The 25,722-nt window shown below is 37.5% G+C and overlaps 1 protein-coding gene across 6 annotated transcripts in view; it reads right to left on the bottom strand.

The window, feature by feature from the left end:
* GPD2 (glycerol-3-phosphate dehydrogenase 2) overlaps nucleotides 1-25,722 on the bottom strand; it is a 199,917-nt gene that overhangs the window by 7,238 nt on the left and 166,957 nt on the right. For all 6 annotated transcript variants that reach the window (XM_079923816.1, XM_079923811.1, XM_079923813.1 and 3 more), the window contains 6 exons: nucleotides 25,303-25,447; nucleotides 18,654-18,847; nucleotides 9,184-9,318; nucleotides 8,746-8,921; nucleotides 8,045-8,176; nucleotides 6,956-7,114 (listed from right to left, as the gene is read on the bottom strand). In XM_079923816.1, the coding sequence (XP_079779942.1) occupies nucleotides 6,956-7,114; nucleotides 8,045-8,176; nucleotides 8,746-8,921; nucleotides 9,184-9,318; nucleotides 18,654-18,847; nucleotides 25,303-25,447 (941 nt within the window). The remainder of the gene's footprint in view (nucleotides 1-6,955; nucleotides 7,115-8,044; nucleotides 8,177-8,745; nucleotides 8,922-9,183; nucleotides 9,319-18,653; nucleotides 18,848-25,302; nucleotides 25,448-25,722) is intronic.

Raw genomic sequence — 25,722 nt, 5'->3', positions numbered from 1 at the left:
AGAATAGTGCCAGTGCCAAATGAAACAAGGAAAATAACACAATAGCACATACTCTTGCAGGAAATGTGTTTATGTTTCTTTGTTTATGTCAGTGACAAGTCCCTTTGCTCCTTTTTCTTTGGCAGATAATTTTTTTCCTGAGATTATCCCCTTCCTGCTTTCCTTTCTCTTAGGAGACATATGTATTTTAAAACATAAATATATATATAATATATATATTAGCTGAGAGAACTTTTTAGCATTTCTAACTTTTCATTTTGCTACGTAAGAACATTAGGAATTTTATTTTATTATATTACATATTTATTTTATTATATATAACATAAAATATTTATTTTATTACACATATACATGATATATAAGGTATACATAAAACTTGCCTTTGAAGTCACCAAGGGCATTCTTCACTGGCAGATTACTCTCTTCACACAGGAAAATCCAACAGTTATAAATAAAACTATTCTTCTATTGCACCAATTTTGCCCAGTCATTTTCTATAAAACTGGTTCAACGTTCATCTCCTTGGAAGTGGCATCTCTGATACTTCCCTCCAAGAACAAGCTGTTCCTCGAGTCATGTCCCTTTATTACCCATGTAATTTATCCATACTCTATATTAAGCAAGGAATCATGGAATTTAAAGCTGAAAGGGCTTTTTTCCCTAGAAGTCACCCAAAGTACCTCCCTAACCCCACATTTCCTTTACAACGTTCCAAAAATAGAAGCCTGAGGTCTCCATCTAAAGAAGAGCTCTAGCAATAGGGAAGTAACTCAATTCCACTGAAAGCAGCCCATAAAGGGAAGACTCCAACTGCCAAAAATATTTATGCTGAGATTAAACCAATCTCTCCAATTCTTAGAATTTGTTTGGGATTAGTGCAACTTTCTTACAGTAATTTTTGTTTGTTTGTTTTTAAGTTGGGAGGGGTTGTTTTCAATGAAATTCCATGGAAGGAAAATGAGAGTTTATTTTTTTTAAATTTTATTGAAGTATAGTTGATTTACAATGTTGAGTTAATTTCCTCTGTACAGCAAAGTGACTCTGTTATACATATATATATATATTTTTTTTTCTTTTTTTTGGAGAGTAGGATCCAAGCTTTATCTTCAAGATACAGTATGTACATATATAAATATGTGGAAATGCAATGTAAGGACATGCAAAATGGTGGGGTAATACACAGTTTGTAATTTCTTCTTTATCTTTTTTTTAATATTTGAATTTTAATTTATTTTTTATACAGCAGGTTAGGCCTTACTTGCATTTTATAAAAATATAAAAAAATATTTTTTAATATTTGAATTTTAATTTATTTTTTATATATATATAATTTATTAGTTATCTATTTTATACATATTAGTGTATATATGTCAATCCCAATCTCCCAATTCATCCCACCACCACCCCCTTCCCTTACAGTAATGTTTTATAAAGTCTAAGTTTTTTTTTTCCTGTATCACACCACAACAAATATCTAAGGACAGAGCTTTCCTCTTTAAGAATTTTCTTTAAGTCTAGAACTACTCTCCTGCATGAGACATGATTTTAAATCCCATTACCATGCTGAATAATTTCTCCCAAACCACAACTAGTCTGTCATATAATAAAATGATCAGAACACAACATAATACTCCAGCAGAGATCTGGCAAGTACCTAGAAAGAAGTAACTCTCAGCTTCATCAATCTAGAGATATGATTTCTATTAGGCAGCCTAAGACTGTAATTGCATTTGGGGGCAGCCATGATCCACTGTTACCTGCTGTGCATTCACAGTTAACGAAAATCATATTTCTTTTTTGCATGTGCTACTGTTAAAGTCTTGTCAAATCTATCATGAATGGATGGAGTTGTTTTTCTACCTAATGTAAGGTTTGCCAATTATGTCTATTATATTATACCTAATGTAATCTCCCCCATTGCTTCAAGTTGTCACCAAACATTCACTCTCCCTCCAGTTCCTTACAGGTACACCAAAGATGCATGCCGTCAATGTCGTAATCGAGGCACCTGAACCACAGTAGACTAGGTCAAGACCAAAGACAGAATCCTCATGACCTGCTATCAAAGCCCTCTTCTGAGGATAGTGATCATTTGGTTACAAATCCACCAATTTTAGAAGGTATCACACGCGGCTTCATAAAATGCTTCATGGAATCCGAATACATTATGTCTATAACATTTCCTCGATCTAACAAACTTGTTACTCTTTCTGAAAAGAAAATATGTCTGAAATGATTTCTTACCTTCCAGTGATCACTACTTCTTGCTAAATGCTGATAAAACAAACTTAAAATGCCATAACCTGGAAAACTGCCCAAGACCAATGCCAAGACCACTAATTTATAGGTTACAAACTATATTTCCCCCCCTTCTCCCTTTTTGGAATGCGGTACTACATTTGCCTACCTTCTGTCTTCTGGTGCTCTTCCTATTTGCCATAGTGCCATAATCTTTTAAAGCTCAACAGTAGTTAAATAAATCCCACCTGCAAATTCTCTGAGTACCCTGAAGTATAACATTTCTGGGTTGGCGTACAAACTCATTTAGAGCAGTCTCCTATTTGAATGTCTATTTCCTCTTACCAATATTTATTTTGTTCTTCTCACAATGAAAATCATTCTCCTTGACAAAAAAGGAAAAAAAGAAAAACAAATTTGTATTGAACTATGAGTTGAAAGGTTCTCTCCCTTCTCCGGCGGTCAAGGATTTGGTGCTAGTCACCTTGAGCAACGACCTAGGTTAGGCCTTACTTGCATTCTTTTCCATTTTTACCAGTTATTTTTGGTGTTTTTAGTGTTTTTGCCAACACTCAGCCAATTCCTGACACTGTTCATACACATCCTTATTCGTCCTGGATACCCTTTCATTGTTGAGTACGTATCTTCCATCTGTTTGATATTTGGTGCTTATTAGCTTGCTTTGTCCATAGTCACTCCATTTTTCACTTGCTTCCCCTTTATTCTCCTTGCTGGAATCAATTTTGAAATAATTTCTTATTGTGAGACACCCTCAATCTACTCGAGTGGTCTTCTCTTTAAAGTCTCTCAATGAAATGCATGTTTTGTCTGAGGGTTATAAAGTCTACCTTACCAAATAATACGGCAGCATTTCCCAAAATACATCCTAAAGCAATACTAGTTTTCCTTTCTACCAGCCCTTCCAACAAGTGAGAGGTGGGTCTGTCTCCAAATAAATTGCCTTTTGGAAACTGACAATGCACATAAGCATTTTAAAGGCATCAAATTATCTGCATTAAAGGAAATGGTTTCATTTGTTTAACTCAGAATTTCCCAAACTCTTTTGACCATGTAGTCATCTTTTCACTGATGTTATATATTGATATTTATTTATAATTATGTAGTAATTTATATAATTGTGTAAAACACAACCTGACAACGACACATTCTCTAAATGTCTTCACCAACTCCTCTGTCAGTCCCCAAGTCCCCTAGACAATGCCTTCCTCCCTAACCATTTCTTCCAAGTTGGCTGCCTTTGGTCTTGGGTAACAGTTCTCTAAATCTTTCTATAAATTTTGGGAAATATACACACATTTCCGAGGTATATATGTGTTGTAACCACTCAATTAAATTTGAAGATCCCTGAAACTATGAGCTATTTATCATTCCCCTAAAATATTTGGTATAATGCTCAGTGTACAAGTCACTCATTAAGTACTGACTGGTAAAAACAACCACAATTCATCTGCAGACAGTTATTTATCACCTTGTTCCTCTTTCACTTTTGCAGGTTAAGTAATCCCAATGCTTTTAACCTTTTCTCAGAAGTCCAGCTTTCTAACCTTTAATTCTTTTTTCCCTCTCCTTTGTTCTCTCTAGACTGTCCACAGTTCTCATTAATACTCCTATGTCTCAGATACTGAGTAACAACTTTAGGTCTTTTATTTCTGTTATTTTGTTTGTTAAGGGGAATGGGAGAATATTTCTGAGTACATAAATCTGCTCATAAAATCTAAACTGAAGTTAAATCTAGTTTCCTCGGGAGGGCTGAACACAAGCAGTTTACAGAATTTTCTTCCTCCTTCTTACCTCCTACAGCCTGAATTCCTGGCACAAAGTACCTTCCTGCATATTCAGATCATTTCAACCATAATTTTTACAGGAACACATTATCACCAGTCCTTCTATATGGTATAAATGATTGGCAGTAGCACAAGAGTAAGTTTCATTCTTGTGTTGCCTCAGTATATAGCTTTATTTATTTCATTTTTTTTAAATTTTATTTTATTTATACAGCAGGTTCTTATTAGTTACCTACTTTATACATATTAGTGTATATATGTCAATCCCAGTCTCCCAATTCATCCCACCACCACCACTCCCCAGTATATAGCTTTAATTGGCCAAACCAAAACTCAAAACAGGAAGAGCTATAAACCAGTCCAGCCAATGCAGAGGCAACAGGGTGGGGTGGGAAAAGGGTATGTTCTGGGATCAGAAAACCTGGTTTCAATCCCAGTTCCGCAACCCACTAGTTGTACGAACTCTCACGGGGACTTTCTCCCGAAGCCTGTTTCCTCAACTATAAAATGAGGGTAAAGGTTATGCCTGTCAGTGTTGTGATAGGATTAAGGACCTCTTTTCAAACAGTGATTTCTACCATCAGTACACTACATACATGGCATTAAAATTACTGGAGGAGAAAATTTTAAATGTAGGGCCGTGGTTTCACCCCTGAAGACTCTGATAGTCAAGCCTTAAAATCTGCCTTTTTCCCTACCATTCCCAGGTGACAAATATGTAACCATCTTCAGGAATCTCCACCACATTGAAAACGCTAAAGCGTTTTCATAGGACAAGACCTATGCCCGGTCCTTCCTTACACCTTCAGCATACATGCTCAGTAATGTTCATTCACTCATTCAATACACATTATTTAGGGCCTTTTATATGCCAGGCACTGAGGGTACAGAAACAAAACAGATCACATCCCTTCCTTTGGGACGCTTACTTCCGGGAGGGGAGGCTGACAGTAAAGAAACAAAATACATGGTATGTCAAGTGAGAATTGATGCTACAGAGAAAAATAAAGGAAGGAGTAGAAGATGCCATTCGGATTGGGGGCTACTCTTTTATTCAGTCCAGTGAAGAGAGACATCCCTGGAGTGGAGACCAGGAGGAAGTGAGGGAGTAGGCCATGAGGACATCTAGGGAAGAGCATTCCAGGGAGAGGGATCAGTAGGGCTTGAATAAAGAAAAGCAACTCAACCTGTGGGTTGGAGAGAGTGAATAAATGGGAAGAAAAATGAGGGGGATCAGAAAGGTGGTGGCCAGATTACAGCGGGCTCCTTTTATAATAATCCATGTAAGAGGTGCTGATAGCCTGAATCAGGGTGACAGCAGTTAAGAAAGGGTTGAAGTCAAGCCATTATTTGAAGACAAGTATGATAAGGTTTGCTGATGGGCTTAGATCAAGTATGAAAATAAGATTTAGGCCCAAGCAACCAAAGCGTGGAATAGGTATTTACGACATGGAGAGGTCAGTAACGGCAGTAGTTTGAGGAAGGCAGGAGGAGATCTGAGAGAGATGGTGCTGTGGACTGAGTTGTATCCTCCTAAATTCATATGTTGACAGCCTAACCTCCAATGTGATGGGATTCGGAGATGGGGCTTTGGGGAGGTAACTAGCTTCAGATAAACCTCACTGGGATTAGCACCCTCAGCAAGAGCTCTCTCTGGCTCTCTGTGTCCCCCAGAAGGCATCTGTTTCAAAGCCAGGAGCAAGGCTCTCGCCAGAACCCAGCCATCTCACCTGGCACTCTGATCTCAGATTTCCAGGCTCCAGAAATGTGAGAAATAAATGTCTGTTATTTAAGCCACCCAGCCTGTGGTATCCTGTTATAGCAGCTTGAGTAGACTAAGACAGGTGGTGTTCAGGAAGGAGGGAGGAATCAACTGTGTCAAGGCCACTAACTGGTTGCGTAAAAGGATGACGAGAGCTGACAAGCACGTTGAGCAACATGAAGGTGCCTGGGGAGTGTGACCAGAGCCACTACAGCAAAGTGGCCACGAAAGAGCCTACACGGAATGGGTTCAAGAAAGACTTGGCGGGGGGGCAGGAACTAAACCAATGAACACAGAGTATTTTCTGAATAAATACATGAAAATGCCTCTGCACATCACAACAGTTTGGTTTAATTAAAAATCACGACGGTCTTCTGTTTGTTACAAGAAGCCCAGGGCTGTATATGTGGGCATCTGAGTATCGCTGGCTTTCTTTTTTTAATTTGGATATAAATATAAAATTTCAAATGACACAAATCAATAAGCATTTGGTGGTCAGGCCATAAAACCACAATTTCCTACCAAAGGCAACCTTGCAGGAGTGTGAATCTCACTGTAGAATATATTCTAAGAATGTTTTCAGTGAAAACCAGAAAAGGTTCTACCCACAATTGTTATTATCTTACTTTTTCAGGAATTACGACCACAAATTTGAGAACATTTTTCTATAAGGGATTTTCCAAAAACAACCAGGAAGAATATTTGGTTATAAGGATATTTGTTACAAGAATTTGTTAAAACAAGATATTTGTTACAAGAATAGCTTTCCAGTTTTCTAAGGCCTAGCAATATTAAACACACACACACACACAAAAACTGGCAGGCAATCTAAAGTCACCATCAAAAGCTATGCTAGCCGGGCTTCCATGGTGGCGCAGTGGTTGGGAGTCCGCCTGCCGATGCAGGGGACACGGGTTCGTGCCCCGGTTCGGGAGGATCCCACATGCCACGGAACGGCTGGGCCCGTGAGCCATGGCCACTGAGCCTGTGCGTCCGGAGCCTGTGCTCCCCAATGGGAGAGGCCACAAGAGTGAGAGGCCCGCGTACCACAAAAAAAAAACAAAAAAAAAAACTATGCCAGCCTCTACTAACAGATTAAGACATTGCATGTCTATAATGGAAACTGGTTTTAAAGACTTCTATACAATACCTTTTTTTTAGAATCACCCCAGCTCAGTTCTCTGCCCATCAGTTCAACAATCCTGGGTAGGGCCTCCTCTGCTGCCTGGACATTTAGAAAGGCCAGGCGAGTACGACGTGAGATCATATCCACTGCAGTGCAGGCATACTCCTTAATCCCATATTTCACCTGAGTTTGAATTAAAGTAAAATGATTAATTTAGGCCTTTTTTAAAAAGGGGGAATAAAGCTTCACTTAAAATTCATGCTTAGGAAAAGTGACCTTTTTCTTTACATATCTGGTTCTTTAGCAGGCATGATACATAGTGACATCATACAAGTTCCCCATCTGCCTGCCAAGAAGATTTGGAAATTGGGACAATTTGGATAAGAGCTATTAATGCCTTCTCCTTGAATAGAACCTGGTGCAAACATGTAAATTGCATCACTTTTCATTTACCATGCACAGTAATCACCTCGTTGTTCATACATGACACGGATGTTAATTTACATAGCTGAGTAGGGAGGAGATATGGGGATATACGTATGCATATAGCTGATCCACTTTGTTATACAGCAGAAACTAACACAACACTGTAAAGCAATTATAGTCCAATAAAGATATTAAAAAAAAAAGTTATGGTCTCATCTCTTGGCTATCCAAAGTTTTCTGTCTCAGAGTAATAAGATGACAGAAATCTTGCCTTCAATCAACAACAAAATGCTTACTTGGACACCTATGTTTTTAAAGTGTGGTGAATTATAAATGAATATAAAGTGTCAAGATACGGCATCAGGCGGTGCGTAAGTGGTACAAACTTGAGGAGCTACAAGTTCTCAAAAGGGGCAAACAACTGTGAATCGGTAAGATTTGAGATAGCTCCATGGAAGAGACAGAAATCCATATTTTCTATTATTATTGTTACCACTATCAATATCACTTCAGAGTTGAAATTAAAATTTTGTAAATGAAAGGAACTGTGCTGGGCAGACGTTTTCCTCCAGGTTTTAGCGGATGTATGCACATTAAAACTTAGCTTATTTCTAAAGAGGATGAAAAGTGAACAGATGAAAGGTATCCCCTGGCAGACAGGAAATTCCCATATGGCCATTCACGTACCTCTGCTTCAATGTATGGAAATTCTGACACAAGACGCACCCCAACAATGGGCCACCGCTTTCCCGTCACACTCGCCATTTTGGCCACTTCAAAAGCCTTGTCGCCATAGGTGGCAGCAAGATGCTGGGCCACCTAAGGAAACAAAACTGCATCAGGCAGGTCCTCTGAATATCAATAGCTTCTAGGTACAAAGCAAAACAATGTACATGCTTATCTTGTCAGTTTTTTTTTTTTTTTTTTTTTACAGCCTGTAACTAAAAATCCTAGGAGAGTGTTAGATTTTGATTCCGTGGGAGGAAAATACTTTGGCTCCAAATGCTCAGGCCAGCACTAATGCTACTACACATGTGCTACTGTATCAGTGACTGACGAAGCTTCAGCTTCATTCTGCTCCAGACATCACATCTGAAGAACAGCCTTCCTTATGCGCGAGACAGAAAGAATTTGGGAGGTCCTGTCTGCTAGGAACATGCCAAACAAACTCCAGATTCTAAAACAGAGACCAAAACGTGCATTGCTTTTTAGGTGACTAAAGCACCTAAAAAGTGCTTTTTCCCATTAGTTCACTCCCACAGTACACAGACAGAAACAAACCCAGCAACAGGAAACTCGAAATCATGGAGGCCACATGGCTGCCGATTCTGTTACTGGCAATAGTGAGATTAGGTCAAGAGTAAGATGATGCGGCAATGCATGCCCACCTCACTTTCAAGTCCATAATCCTGGACAAGCCTGATGTAGAGTGTAGGGCTCCAATCTTTGCCCCCTTGAAGGAAAAGCCCAACTGTTTTACTTGGTCCTGCTTTCAAATTGTGGGTCTTGACTGCAGCATTTATGGTATCTTCTGCCATAGATCGATAGGTTGTCCACTTTCCACCTACAAATACATTGATAAATAATTCATTAGGTTACCACCCCTTGTTTTTCTTATAATTAACCATTTATCAACTTATCAATAACAAAATTCACCAGTTGTTTATAACAAATGTGGCAAAGCAACGCATAAGATTTTACTCAGAATCATAAAAAAAAAAAAAAAGTCCCTGTTCTTTAGCATTAAAAGGGATTCTGGTATGAGAATTTAACTCAAGCTCCTTTAGATATAAAGCACACCCAAACAACAAGGTAATATGCCATACCTGCTATAGTGATGAGGCCGCTCTCACTGATATCCACGACGTGATTTCGGGAGATGGACTGTGTATCTGCAGACTTGGGATCTGTAACAAGGGGGCGAATACCACTCCATGCTGCCAGGACATCCCCTCTTCTTACTGGGAAGGATCAATGCCAAGGGTTAAGAGGATTACTCAAAGGCGTCTCAACAAAACTAAGATGATTAGAAAGCAGAAAAGAGTTCAGTAAAAGGAACACATGAATATGTACTTTTAAAGGGAGGGAATATCGTTAAATATAAGAACTAAATGAGTGGGTAAGTTACAAGAAAAACTCAAATAATTGTTTTGTTACAAAGATAACCTGGACGAAAAAAGTAAAGAACTGGAAAATCACGGACATGGGTCCCAAAGAGGAAACAAAAGAAACAAATGTTAGCAACCCTCAGCTGGGACAATCTGCAGTAGTTACAAAGAACAACAACAAAGCAGAAACAAAATAAAAACAAACCAAAAGAGGGCCTCCCTGGTGGCGCAGTGGTTGAGAGTCCGCCTGCCGATGCAGGGGACACGGGTTCGTGCCCCGGTCCGGGAAGATCCCACGTGCCGCGGAGCGGCTGGGCTCGTGAGCCATGGCCGCTGAGCCTGCGCGTCCGGAGCCTGTGCTCCGCAACGGGAGAGGCCACAACAGTGAGAGGCCCGCGTACCGCCAAAAAAAACCCCCAAAAGACATGACTTGTTACATTTCCCCCCTAGAGTATATATCTTGCTATCTCTTCTCAGGGAAGATACTTATTAGAAGCAGAGGGCAGTCAGGATTTCAGATCCCACTCACCCCTTGGTCCTGTGTTCTTGTACAGCGAACCTCCTATACATTTAGACACAGCAGACTCTGAAAAGTACTTAAATATATATCTAGCGAAATCTTGTGTAAAGAGTCACAAAGACTCTTTGATGTGACTCGTATATTGGACTAGTCAAAAAAAAAAAGGAAAAGAGAAAAAAAAAGCACCTAAAAAGTACAGGGGAAAGATCCTAAAAACAAGTAATACTGCATGACAATCTCTCCATCTTGATCTCAAATGAAAAAAAGATTTCTGGTAAAGATAACTTCAACTAAGGTAATCTGACATATTTTAGCTTAGCTCCTTAAGGACCACACTCTAAACATGACTATAATCCGAAAGAAGAGGTACCCATACACCTCTATGGGAGTGTTTAATCAAACCCATATCCCAACACTGAATCTGAAACAAAGGGAGAGTAAACCTCATAAACTGGTGAGGAAAGCCTAAGGCTTGCAGTCCTGTTAACTGGTAACTCGATGTAGGGATTCCATCCCTAGATCTGCCCCTTTGAAGGGTGCATCCTCTTCAGTATGTTTAATTCTGATGGCCTCCATGGAATGGGGGTTAATTCTTGCTCCACACAATTCCACAAAAGTCTTGTAAAACCTCCACATAAATCATGCAATATTTTAATCTTTACAAAAAGCTTTACTAGGAAATTACCACTATTTTCCATTAGAGTTCAAATTGCCCTCAGAGTCAAAAATAAAACTTAGCCAACCACTTAGAACGTCATTGTGGTCACTGCAAAGTCTGCAGAGTGTGTTCTCTGAAATTCCTTAGGTAGCCACGCTGATCAGGAATTTGGTTTCAGTTCTTACAGCCTTCTGACTGATCTTAAAATTATTCTGTGGAAAACTAGACTTTCTAAATTTAAAGCACATGCAAATAATCTTTGTGGCAAATGCTTTACCTTTTCTGGTATAACAGGCAGAAAAATACATCTATGAAACTGTACTGTCTGAAATGAACAGACCAAACTAAAACACTTGAGTTTTTCATTCATGGAGGAAAATTAAATAAAACATTATGTATACTGATACCATTTTTAATCCTTACTTTTGAAATTGCTACTCAAAACAAGAAAAGAAAACACTAACAGGAAGAGTTCATAACATGTCAGGAACCTTAATTTATTTTGCTTGATATCTTAGCATTCAGCTTTTTAGCCTGAGAATTATATCAGATGAATGTTGGGATTATATTTATTTAAAAAGATTCATTTAAGGATAATCAAATTTTAAATCATATTTCAAGTATGAATCAGGCTTTATAGCCTGCAGCATTTTTATGTTATTAGACTAAACTGTGGTTGGATCAGGTGATCTATCATCTATCAGTTTTCTCCCAACCTTGAGATTTAATGATTTTTATGGATTATTCAAAATGCCATTTGCTGCTGAAGAATAAAAGCACTTTTTATCTCTCTACCATCCAAATTAAGTAATGACCAGTCAGGGCTATGGGTATAACCTAGACCCACAAGGCACAGCATAGCTAAACACATGAAACATGAATTCTAACCTCTTGTAGAAAAGACAGCAACAAACTAAACAGGTTTCTCTCTTTATTACTTATTCACACACAGTGGAAACCTTGTGTGCTGTTAAACTCTTATTCAAATCCTCTTTAGAAAGAGATTCAAAAGCAGTGGACAGATAGCATAGAGAACCTTCCAAAATTGCCAGGAACTGCTGCAGCCATATTGTAACCATGGGGAAAACAACCATAGCATGAAGCCTACCTGGGAAGGGGGGGGCGGGGTGGAGTGAAGAGAAATAAGGGCCCTTCGCTAAAGACATTGCTCAATCACTAAATTAATCACCTCTTGAGGCTTCTTATATCCGGAGATCTTCTTTTACATGATAATACATTATTTATTTTATAATAACAAAAAACAAAAAATACAAATTCAATGACTCTAATAAATTGAGTGCTTCTCTAAATGTCTATGTAAATACCTCTAGCTTCTGTAAAGCAGCACTGTTCCATAGACTTTTCTGCAGTGATGGAAATGTTCTGTATCTAACCTGTCTGATTCACTAGCCACTAGCTGCATGAGGCTATTAAGCACTTGAAATGTGGTCCATGCAACTGAGAAACTGAATTTCAAATTTTATTTCATTTTAACTAAATTTAAATAGCCACATGATATGCACATGTGTAGGCTATAATATTGCATAAGGCAGTTCTAGAGTAAAACCACCAAGTGGTAGATCTCAGACTTGTCCTGGTTGATCATCAAGCTGGGTATTTCCCCCATGGCACCTTGCCCATGTCTTCAATGGAGCATCCTTTCAGTGAAATTTGACTGTGAGAATCTAATCTGCTGTAATAGTATGAGACACCCCACCTCAAAATACTTTATTGTCGTAACATGTTCCATATTTACCATTTCAAAGTATCCTCCTCTCCTACTAATCTCATCAATTCAAAGAAATGAAAATATTTGTACTAAATTAGGTACTCCTACCCTCAAGTTCTTACCCAGAAATCGGTTCTATCATTTAGGTTGTAGCCAAGAGTAGACAGTGAACATCACCTACTTTAACTCTCCATGGTATAACACGTGAGGAAAATAACTCAACTCAAGGATTTTATGCCTCAGAGCTCAAAGATTCATCTTGATTTTCCTGGTCCTCGTACCATCAGGATGGCTAAACAAGATGGCATTACTGTTGCATCTTCCTCACCATGTTGAAAGTCTTCGGCAATATCAATTCTAGTATTTCTCAGTACCTCAAATACTGTATCAAGTAGGAGTCATGTATTGTGATCAATAAATATGAAATGGCATATTAAAACATTCTCTGAACTTTTTATATCAAACAAGAGCTGACATTACAAAATCAAAAGCAATAATATTTTGGCCTCTGAGTCAACATGCTAGACTTAAGGTTTCTAATGACTATATATTTAAACAATTGGATATCCTCTTTTAAAACAACTGAACACTTTAATAAAACAAGATGACAGGAAACAACACTACTATTAAAATTGAGAAAAATTCTCATTAAACACCACTTATGAGAGTGGCTCACCCAGTTGATTTCTTTTTTGTTTAACATCTGTATTGGAGTATAATTGCTTTACAATGTTGTGTTAGTTTCTGCTGTATAACAAAGTGAATCAGCTATATGTATACATATATGTCCATATCCCCTCCCTCTTGCGTCTCCCTCCCACACTCCCTATCCCACCCCTCTAGGGGGTCACAAAGCACTGAGCTGATCTCCCTGTGCTATGCAGCTGCTTCCCACTAGCTATCTATTTACATTTGGTAGTGTATATAAATCCATGCCACTCTGATTTTTAAGTGCCAACTGCCCAGATGTTAAAAATCCCATGAGTACTACAGAATGTATAAAAGTACTGGTCGATATTTTCAGAAGGATAGTAAGGAAATAAAATAGTCCTTCTACCATCATGTTTAAGAATTATTTTTATTACTACCCTGATAAATAATTCAGTCAGGTTTTAGTGTATAAAATATATAAAGAATAAAATATAAATAGTAAAGTTGAATAGACATTTTTCACAGCTGGTTGAAAAGACTAAGTGCTGTGTAATTGTTTCCAATGATAATTAATATTTTTATTCTTAAAAACTTGGCAAGACAAGTGTTGGTTTTAAGTTAATAGAAAATGAAGCCCACAGGAAGTAACAATTAAGAGCTAAATGTGCACTTTTGCTTCCCATCAGTTATTTAGCCATACATTTTGGGGTGCTCTTTCTCCTGTTTGCCACTTTCAAAAAATCAATGAAAAGCATGTGAAAATATCTACGTGAACACAGGGGAAACAGTGTCAGAAATCAATACCTTCTCTACCAGCATGTTTAACCTGCAGAAATGAAGTGTTAATCACAGAAATAAGATACCATATTACATTTATAAACTAATGAAACTAGAAAAAGCAAAGCGCGTGACACTATAATTAAACAGCTGGAAGACATCCAAGCCTGTGTAAGTTGATAACCCTGGTACAATCTCTGGCAGTGAAAAGGCAGGTCTGCAGTGAGTTGATATGGCCAGCTCCGTTGTTAATTGAATAACAGGCAATCTATAAACACTACTAATTGCATATGTGAAAACCTGTGTACAACTAGAGAAGCTGCTTAGAGAAGCACTCCAGAAAAACTACATGGATAAAGCACTCTGCAAATCTTCTGTCTTCCTCAATCCCTTTAAGTCACAGCTTAGTTTCGCCACTGCGTCCTTCTGATTAACCTCTACACAGCGGACTTAATGATACATTTTTCAAAAGATCATTTTTCTTCCTAACCCAATACACACTGCACAACTATCAATTACCCGTTTCAGAAGAGAACAAACAAGTAATCTAGAAAATTCAGCCTGTGAATGGAAAGCTTTCTAAATCGTAAAAGAAGACATGGTCTTATTCCCAACAGGCAAAATGCTTTTCAGAATTGTTCCGATGCATTTTGCAGAAGTGTGGCAGCCGCTGCGAACAGCATGGAGTGTTAAGATTTGACACTTTTTTTCTTCTCAAGAATATAGCCATTTGGGGAGGCTCAGAAACTGTTGTCAGAATTTTACTTATTCATCCACTTAATAAATCCTTTTAAAATGATTGTTTCAACCCTGGTGAATACAAACCATTTCAAAAGTATTTCCTCTAGGATCTACACAAATTTTTTATTTTTAAAATCTGTAGCGAAGACTGCTTGGCCCAAGGGATTGGTTATGAGAAATGAAACCTCCTCTACTTTAACATTCAAATCCAAATAAGGCCAGTCGAGAGCAAAGGTCACTATCATTTTGAAGGTGTCTGGCAGCTTCCATGAAATGAACTGAGAGGCTTAATCCACTCCCTAGTGGATATAATATCACTTCACGCGACAAACCCGGGACTACCAATTGGAATACTGCATAATAGTTAGAAGCACAAGTATTAGAGCTAGACTGACTTGCATTCAATATCATGGCTCCAACATGAATGAGCTATGGGAAGGAAACAAAGTCACTGGGCCTCAGTTTCTTCATCTACAAAATGGGAATTACAAAATAAAACTAACAAGGTTGTTACGAGGAATCAGAGATAATATAAGCAATATGCTTAGCGGAGTGTGTAGCATAAAAAGTGCTCAATAACAGTAGAGTTTTAAAAAATAAAGCATGCATAACCCACTGCAGACTAATGGAAAGATTAAAATATGTGTAGCAACAGCATGTAGTCAAAAAACTGAATGGTGCCTGAGGCCGAGTTTCTCTTTCACATTTCATCAGTATAGGAGAGAGTATTGGGTTTCACCTAAATTCCTTGGAAAAAATACAAATTTGAATGTCTTTACTTTAGATATAGACATACTCTAGCTAACTAGCACTCTACCAAGACTGAGGGTAATTCCTCATATACTCTGAGGCCTTCAGTCCAGTAGAAATAAGAATGAAAAGAAACCATAAAGAATCATTGCTGATTCAAAGGATAAGTTGACAAGTAAGAAAGGTGTGATAGAGGGTGAGCACAGGGAAATAAATGAAGTACATGAAAGAGCTGTCACTTCTGCTTTTACCCTGGATATTTGCTACGTGGAGAATTTGTAATCTCAAGAGTCCCGAGAGCACCAGAGGAAAAGCCTGATTTACAGTGTTCACATATTAATTTCAACCCACTTTTACCAAAAATCAAAACTGACAAAAACTCTTTGTTAGTTTCACCAATTAACCTGACTACCAAAAGGTATGTTAACCGAAAAGACCTCTATAGACCAAGTAGGTCCCAGCAGGTATTAACAAGTCTCCTACCTATTAATAAGCAGAATAAAAGTGATGGGTACAGGCTCAGTCTCTGTTCCAGTCCAAGGCTCATTTCACTGATGGAAATCCCCACCCACGATATGGACACAGCAGCCTTTTGGAACCTACACCTCTTCCCAGCACATCCCGTATAAGCAGTTAGATTTCTCGTTAGTGCATTTGAACTTTAAGAATTTGGAAACTGTCAACTATAGCTCTCTGCTCTTGAATTAATTTTATCTCTTGCTCTAACAATCTAAACTTCTTGTTCTTATGGCCCTATATAAACCCACTTTTAACAAATAGCATACCCAGGTAAATGTGAAACGAAGCAGGATTCATTAACAGTAATCAATACATTAAAATACAATCATACCCAGATGAAGCTCCTCCTACTTTGCAAAAGGTGGGAAAAAAAGCTGAAATTGAAATGCATTTTGAGTACTTAAGTATGGATATTAAACAGGGCATGACTATTTCTTAAACAACTATGTTTGAGTATTGTGTGTGTGTGTGTGTGTGTGTGTGTGTGTGTCTGTGTGTGCGAAAGAGTATAAATTTAGCCACACAGATTTCAATTACGTGCATTTAATACATTTATACTATTATAACTATCCAAAGAGAATCTATTCAAAATGAAATGACATCCATTATTTGAAATTAGAAGAAACTAAAACTATACAGTGTGGATCAATCAATTAAACTAGGAGAATCCCCTAAACCATTTTTTAAAGCAGTTTGTTTGTAAATGTGTGATCACATAATGAAAAAAATTCTTTAGGGAAAAAGCACTCATAGAGGCTACTGAGTCACCTTAAGACAAAAATTGTGTCTTTGCATGTCCTCCATTGAAGCCAACATTATAGGAGATTCCTGATAGAAACAGATGAAGACTATTTTCAAAAAATCTTAAACTTTCTACCTTAATATAGAAAGATTTTCAAATTGCTACCAGCATCAAAAACCCTGAAAGCACCTATTACTAATTCATTTTGATTTAAAACAGTCATGAGTGGCATACCAGATATATAAAAAGCTTTGTAACTGAATAAAGAATCCTTACCTGTAAGGAGCTCCAAGTAAGAATATATCTTAGACTATTACCTATTGTATAATGTTGTGATATACTAGACCAGCTTTCTAGGGGACTACGAAAGATATCTGGCTTCTGAAGTATAAATAGTATTTTGCCAAAATGAGAAGTTGGGGGAAAAGACATCCCAGAGCAAGACTTCAACCTAAGTAAACAAGGCATGAAGGTTTAAAAGTGCATGACCTGGGGCTTCCCTGGTGGCGCAGTGGTTGAGAGTCTGCCTGCCGATGCAGGGGACACGGGTTCGTGTCCCGGTCAGGGAGGATCCCACATGCCGCGGAGCGGCTGGGCCCCGTGAGCCATGGCCGCTGAGCCTGCGTGTCTGGAGCCTGTGCTCCGCAGCGGGAGAGGCCACGGCAGTGAGAGACCCGCGTACCGCAAAAAAAAAAAAAAAAAAAAAAGTGCATGACCTGATTTGGAAATAGTAAGAAATGTAATATGGTTAAACTATTGAATGCACATAAGTGGAGTAGTTGAATATAAACCTGCAAAGACAAGTCGTGGAAAGCCTTAGATTGCATATGAGATAGTTTAAAATTTTTCCTGAAGTTAATGATGAGATATCAAAGGGATATTTTTGTGCAAGGAAGTGATGATCAGAACTGTGTTTTAGAGAGCTCTGGTGGAAGGACCAGACTAGGTGGGGACAGAGACCTAATATATGGAAGCAAGTTAGGGGGCCAATGCAACTCTAAGTGAAAAGTGACACAGGTGTGACCCAGAGTAATGAAAGTGAGAGGGGATTTACAGGATACTTCAGAGTGAGCACTGATGGGAGTTGGACTGGATGTGGAAAGAGAAGGATCAGCAAAGATAAGCATGCCATTTCTAGGCTGGGTGACTAGTCGGCTGATGAGGCTATTAACTGAGATAGGAAATAATGTTGGGAAACTTCTGAAACCAGCACGGATAAAAAAAAAATACATTATACCATCTATGTCCACTGGAGAAAATGCTATGGCATCCAAGTTAAAAGAAGGTACTATGGGGCTTCCCTGGTGGCGCAGTGGTTGAGAGTCCGCCTGCCGATGCAGGGGACACGGGTTCGTGCCCTGGTCCGGGAAGATCCCCCATGCCGCGGAGCGGCTGGGCTCGTGAGCCACGGCTGCTGAGCCTGCGCATCCGGAACCTGTGCTCCGCAACGGGAGAGGCCACAGCAGTGAAAGGCCCGTGTACCGCAAAAAAAAAAAAAAAAAAAAAAAAGAAGAAGAAGGTACTATGATATCCAAGTTAAAAGAAACCATGCTCAGGTTAGCACTGGAAAGAAGTAAACTTTGGCTTTTTCAATTAAAACAAGTATACTTATTCTTCTTAGCTAAATCCACTGTTAATACTCCAGTTTCCACATAATAACAGCTCACTAAATTTCTTAGAATACATAAACCTTTATCCTCTCATTTCTCTGATTAATTATTTCCTATGGATATCCTAGATCTGTAAATCAGATCTTCCCAAGCTCTAGAAATTAAATAGCGATGCAAACATTTCATACTCTTCTGGAAGAGCAAGGGTGTTTAGAGCTCCCGTAATAGCACTCTAATCTTGCCATTAGAAAGGACCAGAAAAGGATGGTATGTGTTTCATGTGGATGTGGAAAGTAGAGGGAAAAAAGGCAACTTCTTCCTATTGTGTTATAATTTGGCCCTCATAAACCTTCTAGAAGAAGTGGTCAGCACATAAGAGTTAGAGGCGGCCAGGTGTGAAGATGAGTCAGACTGGACACACGGCAATTACCCAGTGAGAGCTGGAATGGTTTGGGAGATATAAAAGTGGGAGGGTAAACTTCGTAAGTTACCTTCAACGTCGCAACTCAAGTAGTTACGCACTTCATTCAAAATGAAGTTGATGTCTTCTTCGGAAGGAATAGGATGGTGTGTGACGTCAGTTGGAGTGTCGGTAGTGCCAGCGATAGTCATCTTTTGCCAGGGTAAGAAGAAAATAACTCGCCCATCACTGGTCGCTGGGTCAAGGAGTCCCATGCTCTCTGGGCTGGGATAAAAAGAAGGGTCATATATTTCTGAAATTAGCCGAAGTTTGCTCTTAATCTGCATTCTAAAAACTATTTTATTCCCTAATTCTCATATAAACAAACAAGAAACACATGAACTGTTACTTTTATTGCCACTACCCTAATCTAGAAATTCCTAAAGGAAAAAATAATTCTGGTAACACAGAAGGAATGGGGCAAGTGTGACAATAATAATAATATTCCACAGCAGAACTCAGGCCCCCCAACTCAGTAATGCAAGGTAAATTAAGTAAGTGGACTTCAATTTCCAGTTGTTTGGGTTTTTATATCCCTTGGACCATTCACATCAGATAATGTCAGCAGGATAAATGTCTATAATTTCTTTCATGATGGTCAATGAAGGATAGCTCTTCAACCTTTTTTCAAGTCTATGAAAAGTATTTTCCTGGGCCATTTGACATCTGGCATGTCTTTCAGTTTAAGGTCTCAGAAGTACATGAGAAAAGTGAAGGGTCTAACTTTCTAGAAACTAAAATGTAATCAAAAAGTTCTTTACTCCGCTGTGCCTGAATAAGTTTGTACCACTTCACCAAATATGAGATTTCTTACTTTATTTCAATTTTACAGAAATCTCAAGAAGCGCATCCATGAGAAAAGGGCTCAGTTTTCTACTACTACCTAAATAATAGTGTACTGGGATATAAGGTCAAAAAGTAGAGTAATATCTTAGCAATGAAAATCTTTAAGTAGGCAGAAGATGCTGGTGTGCAATGCTGCTAAATCAAGGTTCAAGGACGCCTCTTCTGACAGATTATGTAAAACCTTCAAAAATATTAATCAAGAATTTTTCTAATACCTACTTAGTATTGTAAGACCAAATTGTGAAACACACTTGAAAGAACAGGCAAGTATAAATAAACGTTAACAAAATCTGTTCAGCTATATTATTAAATCATTAGAAACTCTTGTTTTAATGTATCCACGAACCATTCTAAAATTGTGGAGGTCCTGCTAAAGCAGTAGAAGGAAACTGCAAGTGTCCCTTTCAGACAGCTGAACACTACTGATCTTCAGACAGCTGTTTCAATTTGACTGACCTCTCATAAGGAGCCAATGTTAAAGGTATTTTCTGTGAATATATTTTTAGCTTCTATTAATAACATTTCTTGAATAGGAAATATAATTCTATTTGGGTTCAAGAAATCCCTCTTAAACTCACATATTTTAAGGGACATACGGTCAACTATTTATGCTTATCATTCCCTTAAAATTAAAAAAAAAATGAAACTCAGATTCAGATGTGTAAGGATGAGAGTCTAAATACTGTTTAAAAGCAAAATAAAACTGGCTTTTTCATGAAAAAGAAACCTACAGTCAGCTTAGCTCATGTATCTTCTTCATTTAAACCATAAAGAGTACTAATATTTCTTTGCAAAGACTCATCAGCCCCATGAAATGCCTGCCATGTCCACACAGCCTTGCAGAAAGAAATCACTATCTGCAGCCTACATGAGACACAGGAGAGAGTAGGCCTCAGTTATTCTATTTAGCACATGTAAAAAGCACCACAGAAGTGTGTCAATCATTTAAACCTTCAGCTAAGATCTCATCTTCACTCAGGGTTACTTACAGGAAATAATTTTACCTTTTAAAAATACATTGAAAACTACAAATATCGAGTATTTTCAGTCTCTGTATGCCTATATTTTTTTTCTTTGTGTTTGCCATAAAACTCTCTAAAGATCTTAAAAGAAACTAGTTAAAATATGTTTTGTAAGCACCAAATTTGATCCTGGGTTGATATGCCCTTAGATTAAATAAGTCACTTTGTGATTAGAAATTAACTCACGAGTTCAAACTTCTAATTTGGTAAATAGTGCTATATTGAAACAAAAGGATAAATTCCATATTCTAATATTTAAGGAACAAATTCCATGTTGGTATATTTTATATATCATCATTTTATGGACCGGATATCATATTATGTGTCTAACTCAATGAACTTGATCAACATCAGCATAAAATTATAATATTCAGCAACTGAGACATGAAATGCTGTTAGAAAAGCACGACTACTGAATCCTTCGAAATCTTTCAGTGCAATAAAAAGCAGTTTAAAGGGTGAATGTGATGGTTACCAACACACACATAACTGGAACCTGTAGAGAATCAACTGCTTAAGTGAAGACATATGTGTCAAACATAAAATTAACAAGCACAGAGGGAAGCCAAAGCTATTAATGAATGGTATAAAAATTTAAGAATCCACTTGGAAATACCTCTCATCGGTTCTAAATTACCTAATTCATAACTCACCCTTAGGGAAAAGTTTGTTTTCTTACAAATGATTAATTCTGCAAGGTGGCACAAAAGTTTGAAAATGGCTATCAACTATAGTGATGGTATATACAATGCAGTGAGGCATAGGTCTTTTCTCAATATGTATAATTCACTTGACATCAGCAGGAAAAGCTGGCTGCTAATTTACATGTGTGTCTAGGATTAGATCTAATGAACATTTTTCTCATGCAGACCATTGCCGTCCTGAAGTACCCTTACTTAAACTGAAATCAATTTATTGTTAACTACTTAGCAATCAGTGTTGGAGCTAGCAGTATGCACACACGTTATAGAAAAAAAATTGACCTTTCGTCAGCAATAAAAAGCATCTGTAGGCTAAAAGGAGGAGATGATTATTTTCATGTATTTCAGTCATTTGGTGTATTGTTGCTGCTTTCGTAAGAGCATCTACCCACAACTCTGATGAAAATTCCAGATTTGCTCTTAATGCCTTCTTAATGTTCTTAGTACCTTCAAAAGTAAATGACTTCTGTGTGTTGTTTTATGAAATTAAAACAATCCAGAATGAGAGAAAGAGAGAGAGAGAGAAAGCTGCTACCATGGCACAAGATAATTCCACATGTGGAATGTTAGGGTCATAACAAGCTTAATAAATTCCGTAAAGATACCCTGAAAATAGCCCAGCAGGATACACTGCATACCTGGTCCTCACTCTCCATTTAGCCACCTAAAGTCAATAAATCAGTGGCTCCTGAACTCATTGCATTGCCAAACTGATCAGGTTCTACTTGAAATGCTAGGCCTTAAGTTATTATCAGCTGGTTTATAGGGCAGCACCAGGTCTGACTCATCTCTGAGGACCTAGTAGAACCCTTGAGTTATAATTGTTGAATGAGATTGAGAAATCCAGAGAACCATTTCAGGCTGAGATCTCCTGACCCCAACCCACCCAAGAGAATGACTTGATATGGAAAGTAAAACATCCCTCTGGGATGCCAGCGATACAGTTGCTCGAGGTCAGTGCTGAAAGAGGGACCAAACGCTTAACCCAGGCTGTAATCTCAAACCAAGGGACTCATCTGAAACAGAGCGTGAACAGGAACTGGGCTGCCAGACCACTCCTCTAAGGTTTCCCACAGGATGTGTAGTGGTTGTAGTTCAAGGTGCTAAAGATGGAGATATTAATTTCTCCCAAAGTAGAATGAGATCACTTACTGCATCTTAGACTGAAATAGACCCAGTTGTGACTAACACTTGCATGACTTATGGGCAGGGGCCCGAAGCTAATGCCTAATTTTTAGGATTAAGAAAGGTATTCTGTTTTGAAAATACTATTATACATGCAGGTGATATATATTTATATTTCTTAAAAACCACCTATCTGCTCTGTTATTAGCATATTATAAAGCATAGTACAGGACATATGTGTAGCACGACTTCCTTCATGAAAAAAAACTTAAAAGGATATACATTTGTGCAAATATAAACACAAAATTTTATGGAAGGAATCAGAAGGAAATGTGATCAAAAACTGAAGTTGGGGGCATGAAGAGAAGAGGGAGGCTTTCACTTTGCATTTTATGTCTTTCTATTTTTCTATAGTGATTATTTTTGTTTATTTTTGTCTACAGGGGTTATCTTGGCAGTAAAATGAAGAATCACATTTTGTTTTTATATTTTAATCTCTATATATTTAAAATTCCCTTATAAATATTATATTAAAATTCTAATTAAAAAAAGCAACAATCTCAATTTGGGCAAGTTATCACAAAAAAGTTAGTAGGATTCATTCAAAAAATATTTACTGGTCATTATTATGCACCAGATAATATATCAGGAGCTGGGGATATAGAAGTCAAGAAAACAGATAAAAAGTAAATAAAGAATCATTGTCAAAATGTATACATATAGGTACTATCGTGAGATAAGGAACCAGACGCTGAAATGAGCAGCTTCCCAAAGTCACAGAGTTAGCAAGAGGTAAAGTGATGAACAAACCAGGAAGTTCTTTACCATGGTATCACCTGAAGTTACTCTTCATACTGTCTTTGTCTATGTACTGGAAACAGCAGAATGCCTTCCCATTTTAATGATAGGCAAACTAAGGTTTGCAGAATAAAATGGTTTGTCCCAAACAACGTCATTATCAAGTGGCAGAAATAACACAGGGAATAATACAGAATACTAGTAAGTGTCCTCTGACATCATACGACAGTAGTGAAGAAGATACGAAACAGAATGTACAGGAAAATATGTTGAATCTAGTAAGACCTAAACAAATATAAGGATTATGGTAATGTGTGTGTCTATAGTTTAGGTATTACATCTGTACTCTACGAAACGTTAAAAAAAACAACTCCAAAAAACTTACAAACTAGCTGGCCTTGCATATGTTTACCCAACACAAAATAAACGTATATAATTGGGTCTGGAACTATTTTTGAAAGCTTCTCTATATACAAGAAACATTTGCAACATGTACATATATTTACTTCTCTCCTTTTCATTTGAACTAAACTTCTGTTAGCAGTTTTTAAAACTCTATTAAGCACCACTGCATAAGTTTTTATTATTGAGACTGAAAGCACCTTGGTTTCTCCAGTCCTAAGTGAAAATACTAATGACTGTCTACCAATTACACGCAGACATTTAGAAAATGACAAAGAAACCTTGGAAGCTGGTGGATAAGAAATTTCATTAATATTCCTCTTGGTAGAAGTGTAATATCTTTCTCATTAGAAGTGTGTTTGGTACAATTAGGTATATCTTGGACTCTCTTCAAGAAGACTTAGTTACTGGAGAACTGATAATTAATACGGCCGTATCATCTATTACATAGCAGGATAGCATTCTAGAAGAATGCAGATATTAAATGAAATATCATGGATCTGTACATCTGTTTTATCAAACACGAAAAATGTATATATCTTTTATGGAAAGTTATTAAAATATGGAAGAGATAGCTCTCATCCTAAACACATTACCTAGAAATTACCTTTTTGCCCATAATTAAATCACCTAGAGATAATCACCACTGGTATTTAACATATTTCTTTTAATCTCTTTTCTATGTACTTATATAATGCTTAGATTGTGTTACACATACAATCTTGTATCCTCCATTCTAAACTAACATTGTATCACTAGCGTTTTCTTAGGACACTAATGTTATTTATAATTATAATTTTTAATGAACATATAATACTCCCTTGTGCAGGTACACCATAATTTACTTATCCATTCTCCTAAGGTTAGAAACTGAAGTGGTTCGTAATATTTCTCAACTACAAATGTCTTAATGAATACCTTGAGCATAAATCATTATTTCACAGAATTATGTACTAGTTTGCCTATTAGATTTACCACATGTGGAAATAAAAATATTCCATACTCAGCATAGACACGTGAATTTTTCCCCAGATGTCTTGAAATGTACATGAGGGGTAATAATTATCAATTTCTTAGTTAGGATCACATAAATGTTTCTTTTCTAATTTATTAAAAATAAAAAAATATTTAAAAATTCAAACACACACAAAAATCTCATTTTCATGTGCCCATCACCTAACTTTTAACTGATTTTCAATTAATAGCTGTTCTTATTTCACCTCTATCTTTATCTATTTCTCTACCTGTGATTATCTTTGTTAATTTGATAAATCAGAAATAATAACCGATTTTTACTTGCTATAGTATTTTTCAAAACACATTTCAAAAGTTATAAACAAGAATACTTGAGGCGGTCCTCATTTTCAGATTCTTCATAAGCAAATCTGGGTATTTTATAAAATTAACTTTTTAGTGTCTTAATGAAAATGTCCCTTATGGACATTTTTGAAAAATTATTTTTAGGGTTTTAATGAACATTTAAATTCAAAAATAGTACGGCTTAGCCTTTGACGATCAGTACACTGAAAACAGTACAAAAATAGATCCCAAATCACTAACTCATAGAAAGGAGTATTGCCATAAAAGCTAAGAAATACACAAGCCTGGTTTGTATTTTGTGCTTTGGAAGAGTTTTTTGTTTTTTTTTTTTTTACTCATTTCTTCTCATTTTGAACAGTGAGCTAGACCATCTATTAGTAAGAAAGGTGTGCTACAAGAATACATGTAGACCATTTCTTGCATCCCTCGTTCTCTGACGACGATGGCCAAGTGGGAACACAGGTACCTGTAATAACCAGGCATCACGATGTGGACGCCAGCACTGGGCTGGCAGATAGCTGCGGCATCCTTATCATCCATTTTGCGCACAGTGTCTGTGAAAGGTCCCGTGGCATTGATAACACACTTGGCTCTTACATCAAATTCCTCCCCTGTGAAAGAAAGCAGCGTCAATCACACAGCCCGTTTGTTTCTCTGCTCACTGACGCTTTGGATTATTAATTCGTCTCTTAACTTAACCTATGGTGGATTTTACTGTATGCCACACTAAGTGACACGGGCAACCAGAGTCATTGAGAAGCCACACAAAAGGTTCGCATGTGAGTAAATTTATTGAAACCAAGTCCAAACCGCAGGAAGAAAAACATGCCACCTTTTCATTTCAGCTCTCATTCTAGTTTGCAAAATGCCCGGCATTAAAGTGCCA

The sequence above is a fragment of the Stenella coeruleoalba genome (genome assembly GCF_951394435.1).
Source record: "Stenella coeruleoalba genome assembly, chromosome: 6".
Classification (NCBI taxonomy): Eukaryota; Metazoa; Chordata; class Mammalia; order Artiodactyla; family Delphinidae; genus Stenella; species Stenella coeruleoalba.
This window is presented reverse-complemented; position numbering and strand designations above follow the sequence as displayed.